The 16,058-nt window shown below is 38.0% G+C and overlaps 2 protein-coding genes across 6 annotated transcripts in view; one reads left to right on the top strand and one right to left on the bottom strand.

The window, feature by feature from the left end:
- HPS3 (HPS3 biogenesis of lysosomal organelles complex 2 subunit 1) overlaps positions 1-16,058 on the bottom strand; it is an 86,422-nt gene that overhangs the window by 26,791 nt on the left and 43,573 nt on the right. The window contains exon 17 of one of the 4 annotated variants that reach the window (XM_068546077.1): positions 15,886-16,015. The exons of 1 other annotated variant lie outside the window; for it this stretch is intronic. In XM_068546077.1, the coding sequence (XP_068402178.1) occupies positions 15,888-16,015 (128 nt within the window). In that variant the 3' untranslated portion in view covers positions 15,886-15,887. Of the gene's footprint in view, positions 1-15,197; positions 16,016-16,058 lie in introns of those variants that run through there. 2 more of the 4 variants (XM_068546076.1, XR_011074279.1) reach the window with 2 other exon arrangements.
- CP (ceruloplasmin) overlaps positions 1-16,058 on the top strand; it is a 62,889-nt gene that overhangs the window by 41,274 nt on the left and 5,557 nt on the right. Inside the window, exons 12-19 of one of the 2 annotated variants that reach the window (XM_068546074.1) lie at positions 214-421; positions 1,933-2,072; positions 3,176-3,304; positions 6,307-6,413; positions 7,893-8,109; positions 8,534-8,673; positions 10,002-10,164; positions 14,150-14,660. In XM_068546074.1, coding sequence (XP_068402175.1) covers positions 214-421; positions 1,933-2,072; positions 3,176-3,304; positions 6,307-6,413; positions 7,893-8,109; positions 8,534-8,673; positions 10,002-10,164; positions 14,150-14,166 — 1,121 coding nt within the window. In that variant the 3' untranslated portion in view covers positions 14,167-14,660. Of the gene's footprint in view, positions 1-213; positions 422-1,932; positions 2,073-3,175; positions 3,305-6,306; positions 6,414-7,892; positions 8,110-8,533; positions 8,674-10,001; positions 10,165-14,149; positions 14,661-16,058 lie in introns of those variants that run through there. The other variant, XM_068546075.1, reaches the window with a different exon arrangement.

The raw sequence follows: 16,058 nt of genomic DNA, 5'->3' as shown, positions 1-16,058 counted from the left end.
CAGTGAGCAAAAGAGATAAAGTATCTGCTTTCATGGAGATGAAATTCTAATGCAGGGAGACAGACAACAAGCAAGTATGTTAATATGTATATCAAGTGGTTATAAGTACTATGAAGAAAAATAGGGCAGGGGAAGGGGCTGATGACTGATGGGGAAAGGTGGGTAAAAATACTACTCTGCAGAGGTGAACTGCCTTTTTATTTACCATTCCAGGGACTTTTGATGTTGAGTGCCTCACAACTGATCACTACACAGGTGGCATGAAACAAAAATACACTGTGAACCAGTGTAGTCGGCCATCTGAGAATTCATACCACTACCTGGGAGAAAGGACCTACTACATCGCAGCGGTGGAGGTGGAATGGGATTATTCCCCAAGTAGGAAATGGGAAAAGGAGCTGCATCATTTACAAGAACTAAAGTAATTCTCCAGATTCTGATTCCTAATTTTTTTTAGCTTTCTCTTTCAGAGAAGTAAGAATTATGCTAAATTAAAAACCAACGAACAGTTGCATTAAACAATAACAACAAAAACAACAACAAAATGCTTCCTAGGGACCCTCCTCATTCATTTCTGCTTCTCTCAATTTTCTCACAGGAAAATTTTCATTGATCTCATTTGATTCTTTGCAGTTACTCATCTTACTTTCTTTTCTATTAGACTCTCTTCTCATACTCATGTGCCCTTGTCACTGATTTTCAAACTAAAACCAAAATTAATGCCTACATTCAGAGCTAAAATAATTTTCTTTACCAACTATTTGTTGCTTATCTTTCCTCAAATATTTCATTATGAGTCTAGTAATCCGTTATTTCACATTCTTAAGACTATTTATTCTATATGGAAGAATATTTTAAATTCTTGAGGGCACTAGAGCAGATATGGTCTCTGCTCTCTAAGAACTTACAGGATAATATGCTTCAAAAACCACCAGTAACATGCACGCTGTGGAAATGTAAAAGTGAGGCCAGTGAACAAATGTGAGTAAAGGATGGTTATTGGAGCTTCAGAAACAGTACATTTAGAGCAGCATCACCTGACACTTCAGGTGTAGCTCTTTTATACTTTGCCAAGCACTCTCCCCTCTACCATCTCCCATTATGCACTAACCCTTTGGGGATATGATTTGAGAGATCAGGGTGGGCTTGTGTTCAGATCTGGAATGCACAACATGACTGGTAACCTACAGCAAGGCAGGTGGCTAGCTGGTCAGTTTGACGGCCATGGTGAGTGTGATTTGTGGTGTAAGGGAGTAAAAGGTTATTTCAATGATTGGGATAGAACTGTCAAAAGTATGCAGAGCCGTTAGGAGTCAATGAAAGCTTTAGATCAGGGAATGGCTGGATAAAAGGGCCATTTCTGTTCCTATAGACCAGAAATACTGCAGTAAGCAGAGAACACTTCATTGATGCAATCTGGACTCATAACATTTTAGAACCATATAGAAAACTTAGAGACGACCTCATCGAATACCTCATTTTTTTGTTTGTTTGTTTGTTTTGCCACGCTGCTTGGCTTGCAGGATCTTAGTTCCCTGACCAGGGATTGAACCTGCGCCCTCACAGTGAAAGTGCAGAGTCCTATCCACTGGACTGCCAGGGAATCCCCTTGAATACCTCATTTTAGGGATGAAGAAACTAAGGCTCCGACAGGCAATGACTAGCTAGACATCATTTTAGCTAGTGACAGAGTCAGGGCCAGGACTCTGATGACTCCACTCCTAGCTAGGTACACTCTCTACCACACCTGTCTATTGTTAAAGCCTTATTCTTTCTTGCTCAAATGGGACAGTGATATTAAAAACTAGCATAATTAAATAAAAACTATATTTTTATTCAAAATTTAAAACTCAACTTCCACTTTCCTTAAGACAAATACTAACCTTAGTCGTGTGTGTGTGTGTGTGCGTGCGTGTGCGTGTGTGTTTTAAGTCTTTCAAATGCATTTTTAGATAAGGAAGAATTTTACATAGGCTCAAAGTACAAGAAAGTTGTGTATCGGCAATTCACTGACAGCACATTCCAAGTTCCTGCGGAGAGAAAACCTGAAGAAGAACACCTGGGAATTCTAGGTACTGCCCTAGCTCCAGTTCATCGGGTGTGGGTTGGTGATGTGGTAATCCATGTGGTGAGAGTCAGTCCACGTCTGTGGGCTTCATTTTCTTGGTTCATTTATTAACGTTATTCAAATAAAAATGAAAAACAAAATCTATTTAATAAAATGAGAAGCCTATATTTTCTAAAAATATGGCATAAGAAAATATTACTTATTTCTATCAGAAACAATGTATAATATCAATATCCCATGTACTAATGAAATTGTATATATTTGGTGTTTATCAAATTGATGCCTTTATTTTTGATGAAATTGCTAGAAATTACTTTCTACTGAAATTCTTAACCAAGTTCCCCCTGTTATTCTACTACTCCCCCCGCAAAAAAAAAAAAATCATAGCTATTTACTTTTAAAATTAAGATGTAAATGATCAACTTTAAGAAGAAGTATACATATAAACAAGAAAATAAGGAAAAAGGAAAAGTGTTACGGTGCACAAGGCTGGGGAAAAGTTGACTTCAATTTTTCAGGAATCACTTTAAGACAGAATGTCTAAGAACTCCACCAACACTGGTCTTGGGAATTTTCTTGACAATCATCAAGTGAAGGGGAAGCCACTCCCTAGCCCACTGTGTTCCTACACTAACAGAATTCCCTGGGGCTTTCTTATCCTCCGTCCCTGGAGTGAGTAAGACACCCAAGGGAGAGTGGCGTTGTTTTTGGGTCAAAGAAATTCTCTCAGGCAGGAGACAAGCTAAAATTGGCTAGAGGGTAGGAATGGGTGTGGTAGCCCCACCCATCCTTTCAAAGGCGGTACTGCCCTTAATTCACAGGAAGGTCTAGAACTTTCAGGCCAAAACCTCCCCTTGGACTCTTGATGAGAGATGCACCCATAGTCTCCATCTTTAGAGACAGCCATAACTAGTGTTTTTATCCTGAATCCTCTGGGACCGGGTATCAATCCAAGAGTACTACAGCGTGAAGCGGGGCGGCAGGGGGGACACGACAAAGGCAACATCCTTAACGATAAAAATGTTACCTGATCTTTGCTTTTATTACTGAGTTAGAGCTTCCAATCTGACAGGTATATAAGCCAGTCTTCCTTTTCACTCTTGCCAGGTCCACAACTTCATGCGGGTGTTGGAGACAAAGTTAATATTATCTTTAAAAACATGGCCACAAGGTCCTACTCAATACACGCCCATGGGGTGAAAACGGAGAATCCTACAGTGACTCCAACCGCACCAGGTATTCACGGTGTGGGGAGGGGTACATTTTAATAGATGTTACAGCCTTCCCACAAACACCTGTTATCCACATGAGTGCGTCTTGAGAGAGTGAAGAAGCACGTGGTTAAGAGGGCACACACAGAGGTGTAGCCGTGTGATATGTGCCTACATGCACATTCCAAAAAAAAAAAAAAAAAAAAAAAAATCCACAGGACTGTAAAGAACAAAATCTGATGGTACTGAACACCTACACATACTCAAGGTTGAGTCAGCAGAGATGATCTACCCAGGCTCAGGTAGAACACATCCCAGACAGCATCTATCATGTGGCTGAAAGTTTCCATGCCTGTATCCAAAGACAGGGTCCTAAGGGCAGATGCTGCCACTTGGAATTTCAAATCCCTCGAATCTAGTCCAATATCTGGCATGGACTAGGAACTCGGTAAATGTCTCTTTAATTGATACAGAGTAAAAAGTGCGATAGATTAAATACATAAATGTGTATTTTCTTTACCAAAAACTATATTTTTCTTCTATTCGTTGGAAAGTTGGCTTCTAGGAAAGGACCATTTCTCAGTAATTTAGCAGTTCTCAAAATATATCAAGTGAGAAAAAATAAATTACTCGAGAGTTGGTCTTGTCAGTATAGGGGAATAGAAATAAAAGGCCCTTGCCTTCATGACCCTCACATTCTTCCAAGGTAAACAGTAAAGAAATACAGATATAATATCCAATTGTAGAAAGTGCTATGAAAAAGATTAAGGCAGATGAGAGACAGTAAGTAAACGGGTGTTATTGTAGGTAGGGGCTTGGTCAGGAGGGCTTCTTTGAGGAGGTGTGACTGGTGAAGACACCTAAATGATGAGAAGTAATGAGCCTCAGGGAGTTGTAGAGGGAGAGCATTCTAGGCCCTGAGACGGAAGTGGACTTGGTGTGTCTGAGGAATGGCCAAAGGCCAGAGCAGAGCAAACAGGGGCAGAATGTGAGGAGATGAGATCTAGGCAGGTCAGGGAGCCGGATGCAGTAGGAGGGAGGGGGACATCAGAGGCCATGGTTACGACCTTAACATATCATTCTGAAATCCCATGTGAGGGTTTGAGCTGGAGAGTGATGATCCGATGAACACTTTTTAAAGCGGCAGTCCCCAACCTTTTTGGCACCGGGGACCGGTTTCGTGGAAGACAATTTTTCCACGGACGGTGGGGCGGTGGAGGGGGACTGTTCACGGCGTAATGCGAGTGGTGGGGAGCGATGGGGAGCAGCAGATGAAGCTTCACTTGCTTGCCCCCTGCTCACCTCCTGCTGTGCGGTCCAGTTCCAAACGGGCCATGGACAGGTACCGGCCCGCAGCCTGGGGGTTGGTGTGTGAAAAAGTGACTGTAGGGGACAAGGGCAGAAATCAAGGATCCGTTAGGGGACTGTCGCAATAATCTGGGTAAAAAATTAGTAAGACTTGGACCAGGGTAGAAGCAGCTGAAGTGGTGAATTGTATTCTGGTTCCATTTTAAAGGTGGTGCTAAAAGGACCTGCTGAAAGGTTGGTTGTTAGGGAAGGAGGAGTCAAGGACAAGCCCAGGGCTTGGGCATCAAACACTGATGGCAGAGCAGGTTGGGGCGGGGAATGGAGAAGAGACAATAGGAGTTTAGATGAAGAGACAAAATGTTCAGGTGATGAATCTACTCTTTAAATTTTCAGTGAAACATTCTGTTTACAAAAAGGGTGAGGACACAGGGGCAGGTAAGATGGAGGACTTGAGGAAAAAGGAAAAAGTCTACCGTATCCCGAGACCATCCCTCAAGTCCTGCTTGATTCCCTGGTAAAGGTTTGTCAAATTCTAGCTAATAAAACTCTGACAGCAGGAATATATAATGGTGAGGTCTGCATAGATAGACAGTGAGTGGCCATGGCTGAAAGTCAAGGTCTTGTGAGTAGTTGTACAGGATGCCGTGAGGTGACTGGCCGCAAAGATCAGCCTGGAGAGAAGCCCAGGGCAAATGGAAGAAGGTAAAGACCTTGGCAAGATAGGAGGGCGGAGCTACTTGAAAGTGTGAAGGTCCAGGGTGTGGTCATGTCCTGTATGTGACAGAGTTGTGACAGAACAGTGTATGGTATGACAGAATGCGGCAGACGAGAGGTCACTGACAGGTCAGTGACCCATGAGATCAAGCGATCTAATGGTTCCTTGCCAGGAACTGTGAAATCACTGAGGATAATGGTGTAAAAGGAAAAAAGGCAGGTGGTGGTGAAGCTGTAGGAATTACACAGGATAGTCCAGATACACAGATGCAAAGAAGACAGCGGGGAAGCAACTAGCACTGGGGGAAAATCTCTTGAGAGTTGAAAAGAAAAAAGTGTATTAGAGAAGCAGACTTCAAACTAAGGAAAGATCTATTGTGAAGTTTCTTCAAATTGTGATACTGAATTGCCACCTCCTGGCTTTGTAGTGTGGCCTGTGTTTCATGGCTTGTTAATTTATAACTGACAAAGAATATATAAAAGTGTGTCTTACAGTTGGTCTTAAAACTAAATTCTTTTTTTTTTTTTCCAAACTCAGACAAAATTTACTTAGAGAAAATTATTTTTTAATTGTTGGCTTCATTATCATTTAGGTCAGAGGTGTAACAGTTTTCCTTTTTAATACTCCTTTCATCATTGAAGACAATGAAACTTCCGCCTGTTTTCTGAGAAGCAACAAATAGTAATGGATGGTCACAGGTCTGAGCACTGGCATGCCTGTGATCTAAGTTGTACTTTTGCTATTTATTAGCTTTATAACTTAGAGCAAATATCTTGTGTGCTCCTGACTTTCATCATCTCTGAAATAATGGAGGTTATTATGTTTCCTTCTAGTAAAACTAAATTCTTGAAAACAACTTTGAGTACTTCTGCTTTTCAAAACTAATTACTTTGACATTTCCAGTTTCTGGGTCATTGGTTATCAAGGCTTTGATAACAATTTGACATACATATATCAAATACATACCAAATATAACCAGATACATTAACACTTGATTAATTTAGGTGAAACTCGCACTTACGTATGGAAAATCCCAGAAAGATCTGGAGCTGGAATAGATGATTCTCCTTGTATTCCATGGGCTTACTATTCAACTGTGGATCGGGTTAAGGTAAACTTTAAATCATTTGTGTTTTGTGCAGATTCCCAAAATAGACACACAGTTGAAGGAAGATGAGGTTAGAGTTTTCCTGTGGTCCAATTCTGTTAAAATTATAGGAAAGTAAGCTGCTCTGAAATTCACTTTGGGTTTTTTGTTTTTGTTTTTTGTTTTTTTTTTTTTTTTGGTTTGTTTACGGATACAGTTATAAATGTATCAACTCTGTAACTGCTGATTATGGGTACCACAGGATTAAATATTAATATGGTATTCTATTTCCCTTTTGATATGAAAATACATACTAAAGAACTGAGGTACATGATTTCAGAGCTCCATTATTACATAATAAAAATGCTGATCTCAGCAGTAAGTCACAGCACAGCTACAGCTGCTGTTTGATTAAATATTTCAAAGCCAAAAAAGCACTCAACAACTATAAATCAGAACATGTACCAAGACTCTTTTGTAGAATTAAACCTCTAGTTCAAATCTCTCTCCTGAGTTCCAGACCTGTCTATATACCTGCCTATTGAACACCTCTACCAGCATGTCCCACAGGCACAGAAACTCAGCAAGTCTACAATGGAAACTGAGATCTCCCTCCACCTCCTCCTATATTCCCAGTTGTGATAAATAGCACAAATACCAAACCTAGTCATTTGTTCAAACTAGAACCCTGGATATAGAGTATCTAATTCTTACCCCTGGCTCACCCAGGCAATTCACCCACCTATACAGAGCTCAGTCCATTCCTTCTATCTCCACAGATCAGGTGCTAGTAATTTGCCTCAACTACTGCAGTGGCCTCCTAGTCTCCAGTCTCTTCCCCATACAAACCTTCCTTCACTCTACCACCAGGATCACTGGTCTAAAATGCAAATATACTGCCATTCCATGTTCAACTTTTCAATGACTACTTATGACCTACAAGACAAAATCTAAAATTCCAGAACATAATACAGCTCAAAGGCCATTCAAGATCTAATCTGCCATTACTGATGCCCAGCCAAACCAAAGTTCTTGTAGATTTAAGTCCATTGTGGTGTTCCCTGTGTTCACTGGCACTTTTTGTACCTCCATCGCAGCAAGTGGTTCATTTCTTCTATTCATCTATTTTCCCTAGTAGGAGGCAGGGTCTTTGTTTGATTCATCTCTGGATTTTTAGTGACTGGCATAGTGCCTGGCTTATGATTCCATAAGCAAACCAGCACTGTTCACTTGGGGTTCTTTTCAACTGCTGCTCATTAGCTGAGCCAATATTTGGCCTCTGCAACACATTTCTGTTACTTGAGCATCACCCACACAAATTCGACATTGTTCCAATTTAACTACTCCAAGTGGAAAGTTACTGAATTGACAGAACCACATTGGGCAAAGTCTACTACCTAAATCAGTCCCTCCAAAGTTCCTGAGGTCATGGGGGATAAGGTCCCAGTTCTCTGAAATCCCGACCTATATCACAAGGATGACTAAGTTTTTGCTTGTTTTCAGGATCTCTATAGTGGATTAATTGGCCCACTGATTGTTTGTCGGAAACATTACTTGCAAGTATTCAATCCCATAAAGAAACTGGAATTTTCCCTTCTGTTTCTTGTTTTTGATGAGAATGAATCTTGGTACTTAGATGACAACATCAAAACATACTCTGATCACCCTGAGAAAGTAGACAAAGCCAATGATGAATTCATAGAAAGCAATAAAATGCATGGTATGATACATTATTCTAAAACCTATTTTTTCCCTTTTCTTCTTTCAAATAAAATTACTTTGGAAACTATTCATTTGTTTTATTTTATAATAAACCACTTCTGCCACACTTCGCATGTGAGGTAGAATTCTGTTCAAAGCAAAAAGGGAACTATATTCGAAATCATCCATTAACTTCTCTCCCAGTTCCAAAGTCTCATTCCCTTTTAAATGCAAAATTAGGAATAAGGCTTTTGGTGCTAAGTGACTATAAAAGCAGTGTGATATTATTGACCTTAAAGTACCCATTTCCCCTATCCGTAGTGAAATAAGTTCTATTACCTCAAAAAGATGCCATATATTAACCTAATAAACCTATTTTCTGTGTAATAGCTGTTGGTTTAAAATATCCTGGAAGGTAATAAAAACTCATGTGTCTTCCCCAGCTATTAATGGAAGAATGTTTGGGAACTTACAAGGCCTCACAATGCATGTGGGAGATGAAGTCAACTGGTATCTGATGGGAATGGGCAATGAAATAGACTTGCACTCGGTACATTTCCATGGCCACAGCTTCCAATACCAGGTAAGGGCCAACCATGGTCATTATTCCTGCTCTATTTGAAAATGTTTTAAAGCAAATGAAGAAAATATTTCCTCAGAGAGACTTATGAAAAGTTTAAGGTTTCAAGAGACAACTAAATTCCCACTAGCTATCTATTTTACACATGGTGTTGCATTTATGTCAAATATATATGGCACAGGGAGCTCAGCTCGGTGCTCTGTGATGACCTAGATGGGTGGGATGGGGGTGGGGGATGGGAGGGAGGTCCAAGAGGGAGGGGATATAGGTATACATATAGCTGATTCACTTCGTTGTACAGCAGAAACTAACACAACATTGTAAAGCAATTATACTCCAATAAAAAAAAAAAAGAGACAACTAAATTATTTTCAGAGTGTGGCACACAGCAATTTCAATCGTCATTACGAACCTTTTTACACCTTGGGCTCTCCCTTAGATTTCGTTTTTACTGGATTTTCTTGGAGTTCTGCTCACATTTTCCTGGGCAAGGCCTTTGAATAGAATTGTCAGCAGAGAGGGTAGGAATGTTCACGTAATGATGGATTAGAGAGTAGAGACAAGACTTTATTATAAACTTTGCCTCTTCTAAGTTCTGCATCTTAAATGGCCTGAAGTGAACAAGATCAGCAGTTTGGTGTCAAGCAACTGATTGGTCCCTAGATCTCAACCCTACTTTGACTTCTCACCCAGTGCTGATTTCAGCAGGAATCAATAACCCTTTTGGAAATGCTTCTGTCTTACCTTCACGTTAACATAGAAAATTCAGAAGCTACCACAAAGCACACTGCGGAACCATTTTATTATCGCTTTTTGGTTGACTTATTAGCAGACTTTCAATTCCATCCCTGCCGAAATACAGCCCAAATAATCTGTCTAGTCAAGACTCTACCTGAACTGCCCCTGGTTTTGGCTTCTCCATTGGCCTCCTTTCCTGCTCCCTTCATTACCTACCAGCCTTAAAGTTTCACAGACAAGCTCATCTAGGATAGGTTCAGCAAGAGTGAGATTAAGACTGAAGTGAGGCCACAGCTAAATTCCTTTGTGTAACTCAAGTGCTCTGATAAAAAGGCAAACCAGAGTCAGATGTTCCTGACTGATGAATTCACTTTCATCACATCTTTCCTTCACACCCATGTAATAGCCCGCAGTGCAAAGGGTTTAGCAAAGACTACTACCTCATTGTTTGTATTAGACATAGCAATGTGCAGGGTCTCTCTCTTTCTTTTTTTTAACGGATTTATCCATTTTCTAATATCCCTGAGCTGGCCAATGAAAGATTATTTAAATGAACTCTCACATATAATAAACATTATTTTTTTCTAATTAAGCACAGGGGCATTTATAGTTCTGATGTCTTTGACATTTTCCCTGGGACATACCAAACTTTAGAAATGTCTCCAAAAACACCTGGAATCTGGTTACTCCACTGCCATGTGACTGACCACATTCATGCTGGAATGGAAACTACTTACACCGTTCTACCAAATGAAGGTGAATATCCACTTAGTAATTCTAGAAGGTATATATCACAAATATAATTAAGATGTACTACTTTGCCTATATATCAATACTTCCCCACAACTGAAGCTTTTTTGAATTTGCTGCCCTGATTTCTTCCTTCTCTACCTCCAAATAGGAATTTTTTTACTGCTAAGTGGTGTGGGATACTGCTTATCTTCTGATAGCTGGTACTGATAACAGCACCAATACTCTCTAAACTAATACAAATTGACACCAATTTGATGCAGTATAATTAATATTCCTAAAACTGACATGTGTAAGAGAGTAGTTGTGACTTAACAAAAGACATTTAAAATTTAATTTCTTTCTTAATAGAAAACATTAACTTTTTTTCTAGGAAGTACCTGGTACAGGAAAAAGCATCCCCCCCCAAAAAAAAACCCATATAACTAATATAATTTCAAATAGTCAATCAGGCAGAACAGTGTCTTTCTGTGCTTCTGGGGGAGGGGAGGAATTACTGATTATTGTTTTGTCAGTGATTGTCTTAGGCCATTTGGGCTGCTGTAACAAAATACCATACTGGGTAGCTTATAAGTAACAGAAATTTATTTTCCTAGTTCCGGAGGCTGTTAACCTGAGGTCAGGGTGCCAGCATGGTTGGGTTAGGGTCCTTTTCCAGGTTGCAGACTTACTATACCTTCATATGGCAGAAGGGACAAACTAGTTCTCCAGGGGCCTCTTTTATAAGGGCACTAATCCCATTCACCAGGGCTCCACCCTCATGACCCAATCACTTCCCAAAGGCCCCACCACCTAACACTATCACCTTGGGCATTAGGCTTTCAACATATGAATTTTGGGGGCACACAAACATTTAGACCATAGCAAAGATCCAGGAAAAAAAAAAAAATCTATTTTTAGATTCTAAAATCTTGCTGCTCCGCCCACCCCAGCAAGAACACTCCCTCCTATGCAGGCACATGCATATACACACACACAATAAAAACACAGGAAAACAAGCAGCCCTTTTATGGATAAGCACTAAAAACTAAAGAAATGCATTATATAAAGAGTAAAACTCTAACTTGAAAAGATACATGCACCCCAATGTTCAAAGTAGCACTATTTATCAATACAATAGCCAAGACACAGAAGCAACCTAAATGTCCATCGACAAACGAATGGATAAAGAAGATATGGTGTGTGTGTGTATATATATATACACATACACACACACACACACACACATACATATACACAATGGAATATTACTCAGCCATAAAAAAACCCCAAAATAATGCCATTTGCAGCAACATGGATGGACCTACAGATTATCATATTAAGTGAAGTAAGTCAGACAGAGAAAGACAAATATCGTATGATATCACTTATATGTGGAATATAAAAAAATGATACAAATGAACTTACTTACAAAACAGAAATAGACTCACAGACATAGAAAACAAACTTATGGTTACCAAAGGAAATACTGTGGGGCGGGGAGACAGGGGCAGGAGATAAATTAGTAGTTTGGGATTAACATATACACACTACTATATATAAAATATGTAAACAACAAGGACCTACTGTATAGCAGAGGGCACTATACTCAGTATCCTGTAATAACCTATAATGGAAAAGAATCTGAAAAAGAATATATATATATATATATTTGAACCACTTTGCTGTACACCTGAAACTAACACAACATTGTAAATTAACTATACTTCAATTTTAAAAATTGAGGTTAAAAAAAAAAAAGTAAAATTCCTGCTTTTTGGTCACAGGATTTGGTGTTTCCTGAGTCTTCTGAGTTCAGAATTGTTGGAATTGGCAATAGCAAATCCAATGAGGGGAAATGATGTAGAGAAAACAACTCGTGTTTCCTCCTCACACTGGCATAAAAGGGAACATATAAATGGAAGAAAATACAGAAGTAAATATATTTCAAAACCTAAAAATCACTGAAAGATTACTTGTCAGTGCAAATGAAAAGTTTTAATTTCTGTTCCTGGGTCTTACACAAAGACCTCATAACATGAAAAATTTCCGCTAAAACTCTTTATTACAAAGTGTGGTACTGAGAGCACCAGAACACCAAAGACTCAGACAAACATATAAACCACTGGGTCTAATGCCAGTAACTGCTGAACAAGGTGAAGAGTCAAACATGAGAAAGAAAACCTTAAGTAGAGCTTAAGAACATTAGCACACATGTAAACCACACAAAAGGATGGTCCTGCTCAGATTGATAATCAAAAGTGAAGGAATACCAAGGCAGGCATTCTGGAAATTCATGTGTGCAAATGCCTGACATGTTGAGTATGCTGCTACAGGCTAAGCCTACACACAAAGACCATGAAAAAATTCCTCCTGTAGGATAAGCCTGGGAGGAGATAAGGGAAATGACTGTTTCCTTGGTTAAGAAAGGGGAGACTGTTTTAAAAGCCCTACTAAAAACTGTAGAACAAATAGCAATGCGAAGGCAAAACACATGTTGGAAAAAAAGATTAAAGAGAAATTTGACTTTTACAAAGGGAAAAGGTATTGCATGGAACTGAAAGAAGCAGTAATGAACAAAAAAGATAGCTTGAACTATTCACAGAAAAATAGGGAGCCACATTTATCAGTCTGAATTATCTTTAAATGAAAGTTTGATAAAGCTTTGGCCAAGTTTACCTTAATTCTAAATCTTAGAAGAATTTCAGCCTACCATGACAGAGACAAGGGAGAAATCAAGTTATAGTGAAATCTTTCAATATTTTGCACAGGGAGACAATTTTCTCCACAAAGAAAAAAATCACTAGAAAAGAACTGTGGATATCCTGTCATGCTTAATGTAATGCCTTATTTCTACCAGAGGAAGCATAATAAAGACCTCCTCTGACAAATATAAAAGGTACTTTTTTTAGACTGACACTTCCATGACAGTCAGATAACCTCTTGGAGCTGTCTGAGGGGAAAAGCTTACTTAGCTTTAAGTTCCTCATAGGCAGGGAGTGTATATTCTGTACTTCTAGTAGGTGCACAAATCCAATCCAATACACTGCTTGTAAATATCTAACCACATATTAACTCAATAAAAAGGAATTTTAAAAACTTTTTTGGACACAACGTCAGACTTATAGAAAAGTTGCTAGAGCAGTACCAAAAAAATTCCTGTATACCCTTTACCCAGAGTCCCCAAATGTTAACATTTTGCACAGCATCATGTACTTTCTCGTCCTTTCTCCTATCTCCGTATCTCTTTATACACACACAGACTACAGATATTGTAAATACATATACTCCTATTTCCTAAAAACAGGAATATTCTTATACATAAACAAAGTACACCTATCAAAATCAGGAAATTAAAAACAATTCAATACTACAGACCCCTTTCATATTTCACCAATTATTCTAATCATGTTCTTCAGAGAAAAAGAAAATCCAACTAATGCACTGAGTTCAGCTGACATGTCTTCTTGTCTCCTTAGTCTGGAGCAGTTCCTTGGTCTTTGTCTTTCCCAACTTTGACATTTTTAAAGAATACAGGGCAGTCACTTTGTAGAATGTGACCTCAATTTGGGTTTCTCTAACGTTTCCTTATGATCAGATTCGGATTATGCACTTTTTGGCAAGATTCTCACAGAAGGGATATTGTGTTTTTCTCAGCATACATGTCAAGAGACACAAGATGTTGATTTGTTCCCTTACTGGTTGTGTTCATTTTGAGCATTTGGGCTTATGGTGGTGTCTGCCAGGTTTCTCCACTATAAAATGACTAATTTTCCCTTGATAATAAATAAAGATCTTGCAGGGAGGAAAGTTAATTTGTCTTTAAATAAAGCAGTACTAGAGTGAGAGATGTGTTTTAAATATATAAAGAGCAGAAAAATATAAATGAATCAAGAATAAAGAAAATAACTTTTAAAAAACTACAATATATTTAAAGCACCATGTGCCAATTTTATTAACCATATGATATATACTATTTTTAATAATGGTCTTATAATTTCTTTTTCTATAGAGACCCAGTCTGGATGAAAGAAATAAATTGCTGATAAGTGAAAAAAAAAAAAAAAAAAAAAGAAAACACAATGATTCATAACAATGTATGTGAAAGTGTTGAATAGAAGGCTTACTTGGAATGGCTATAAGCATTAAAAAAAAAAGACTGAAAACATATACTTTTGTGCATTTATGGGGAAAACTGTGTTACACTGTTTCATATGAAAAGATCAATAGACTGTATTACGACACATGAGTGACTCTAATACACATATCACCACCATTAGGGCTTCACAAAACTGTATTAAAAAAAAAATCTATGAGCAGATGTTGTTCTGGACAGTCCTCAAAGGATCACTATTAAGATTCAATGATTTCGATAATAAAAAAATAAACAAACAAACAAATAAGATTCAATGAAATGTTTCCAAACTTTGGCTTCCCATCAATCCCTCTAACATACATCAGTCCTAATGGACCCGTGGGATAGGGGCACAGGTGTAGAGGAAGTAAAATAAAAAATTAAACAAGATAAAATAAAATATTAATAGTAAAATTTCAAAACGGTGAGGCCAATATTGAACTTCTAATCTACAGAACTGTAAGATAATTAATTTTGTGTTGTTTTAAGCCACTAAGCCTGTGATAATTTGTTACAGCAGCAATAGAAAATCAATAGGGTACCCTTTGAAGATGTCAATTATGCCTAAATAAAGCTGGTAAAATTTTTTTGTTAATTTTAAATTAAAAAATGTTTAAATAAAATAAAACAAATTTTTAAAATAAAATAAAATGTTGCCAATCTGAGTTTTGTGAACCCTCAAAGAGATGATCAAAAGGAAGTTAATATGGAACTGGAGAAAGGCAGAGTTGAGAAACAATCTATAAATTAAATCCTGATAAAGACGAATGTTGCCATCAGGAGAAAAGTTTTCAGAATATCATTGTGGCAACATCAGGTGAGTAACATTTTTGCCCAGCCTTAACTAAAGTCAAAGCACACTGTCAATGAACTGAACTGGGACTCAAGATTATTTAATAAGAGGCTAAAAAAAAAGACACAGTTCTTTATATTTCTTTATTTTCACATACACTCTGGCTAAAAGAGCAAGAGTACACATCAACAAAAAATGGAAACAAGGCTTTGGCTGAAAAACATGCACTCAACAAATCATGTTAATAGCCAGACAAGAAGAAAGTCAGCTTTGTAAACTTCTATTTCATTTGATTCAGAGAGAAACTCAGCATGAATTTTAAAAGTAACAAGAAAATAAAGTTTGAAATCTTTTACTGTGGGAAAACATTAACATCTTTCTCAAAGAAAATAACTGTTTTAAAAGTGACCCAGTAGAAAAATCTGGAAAAATCAAGAAGGTTAAATTGTGGACCACTTGGAATGACATTCCTTCGAGCATACTTAAAAATTGTTTGTGTTTCCGTGATGAAAAAGATTGTCATGTCCCCAACAACAGTAAATTGATGTTCCTTGGAATAGAAGTCAGTCTCTACCTTTAAAAATATATGCCTTCTTTGAGGAAACTCCTACATCTTGTAGCTTTTTTACATTCTGGACAATTAAATGGACTCAGGTCATAAATTATGAAACTAATAATACCACTGAGGTAAGCAGCCTGAAAGCATTTGCAATATATGTACATATTCAATATAAAAATCCTTTATATATATTTTTTTATCTGGCATTCAGTTTTGAAAAATTCAGTCTCATATGCCATTGTGGTATATTTCAAATGATACCTTCAAGTCAATGATTTCTTTCGACTGCAGTAAAGAAGATATGGCAAGAAAAATGCTGCAGTGCCATCTTCTGGGAGGACATTTAAGAAATCCCTTAGTTGTAGTTCCACAGCAACAATTGACAGTGTTTCTGTTTGTAGGAAAGAATATCTGAGTTAGAACTGAAATTCTGT

This window comes from Eschrichtius robustus, chromosome 6 (genome assembly GCF_028021215.1).
Source record: "Eschrichtius robustus isolate mEscRob2 chromosome 6, mEscRob2.pri, whole genome shotgun sequence".
Taxonomy (NCBI): domain Eukaryota; kingdom Metazoa; phylum Chordata; class Mammalia; order Artiodactyla; family Eschrichtiidae; genus Eschrichtius; species Eschrichtius robustus.
Note: the sequence above shows the minus strand (reverse complement) of the source record. Positions and strands in the feature narration are given on the sequence as shown.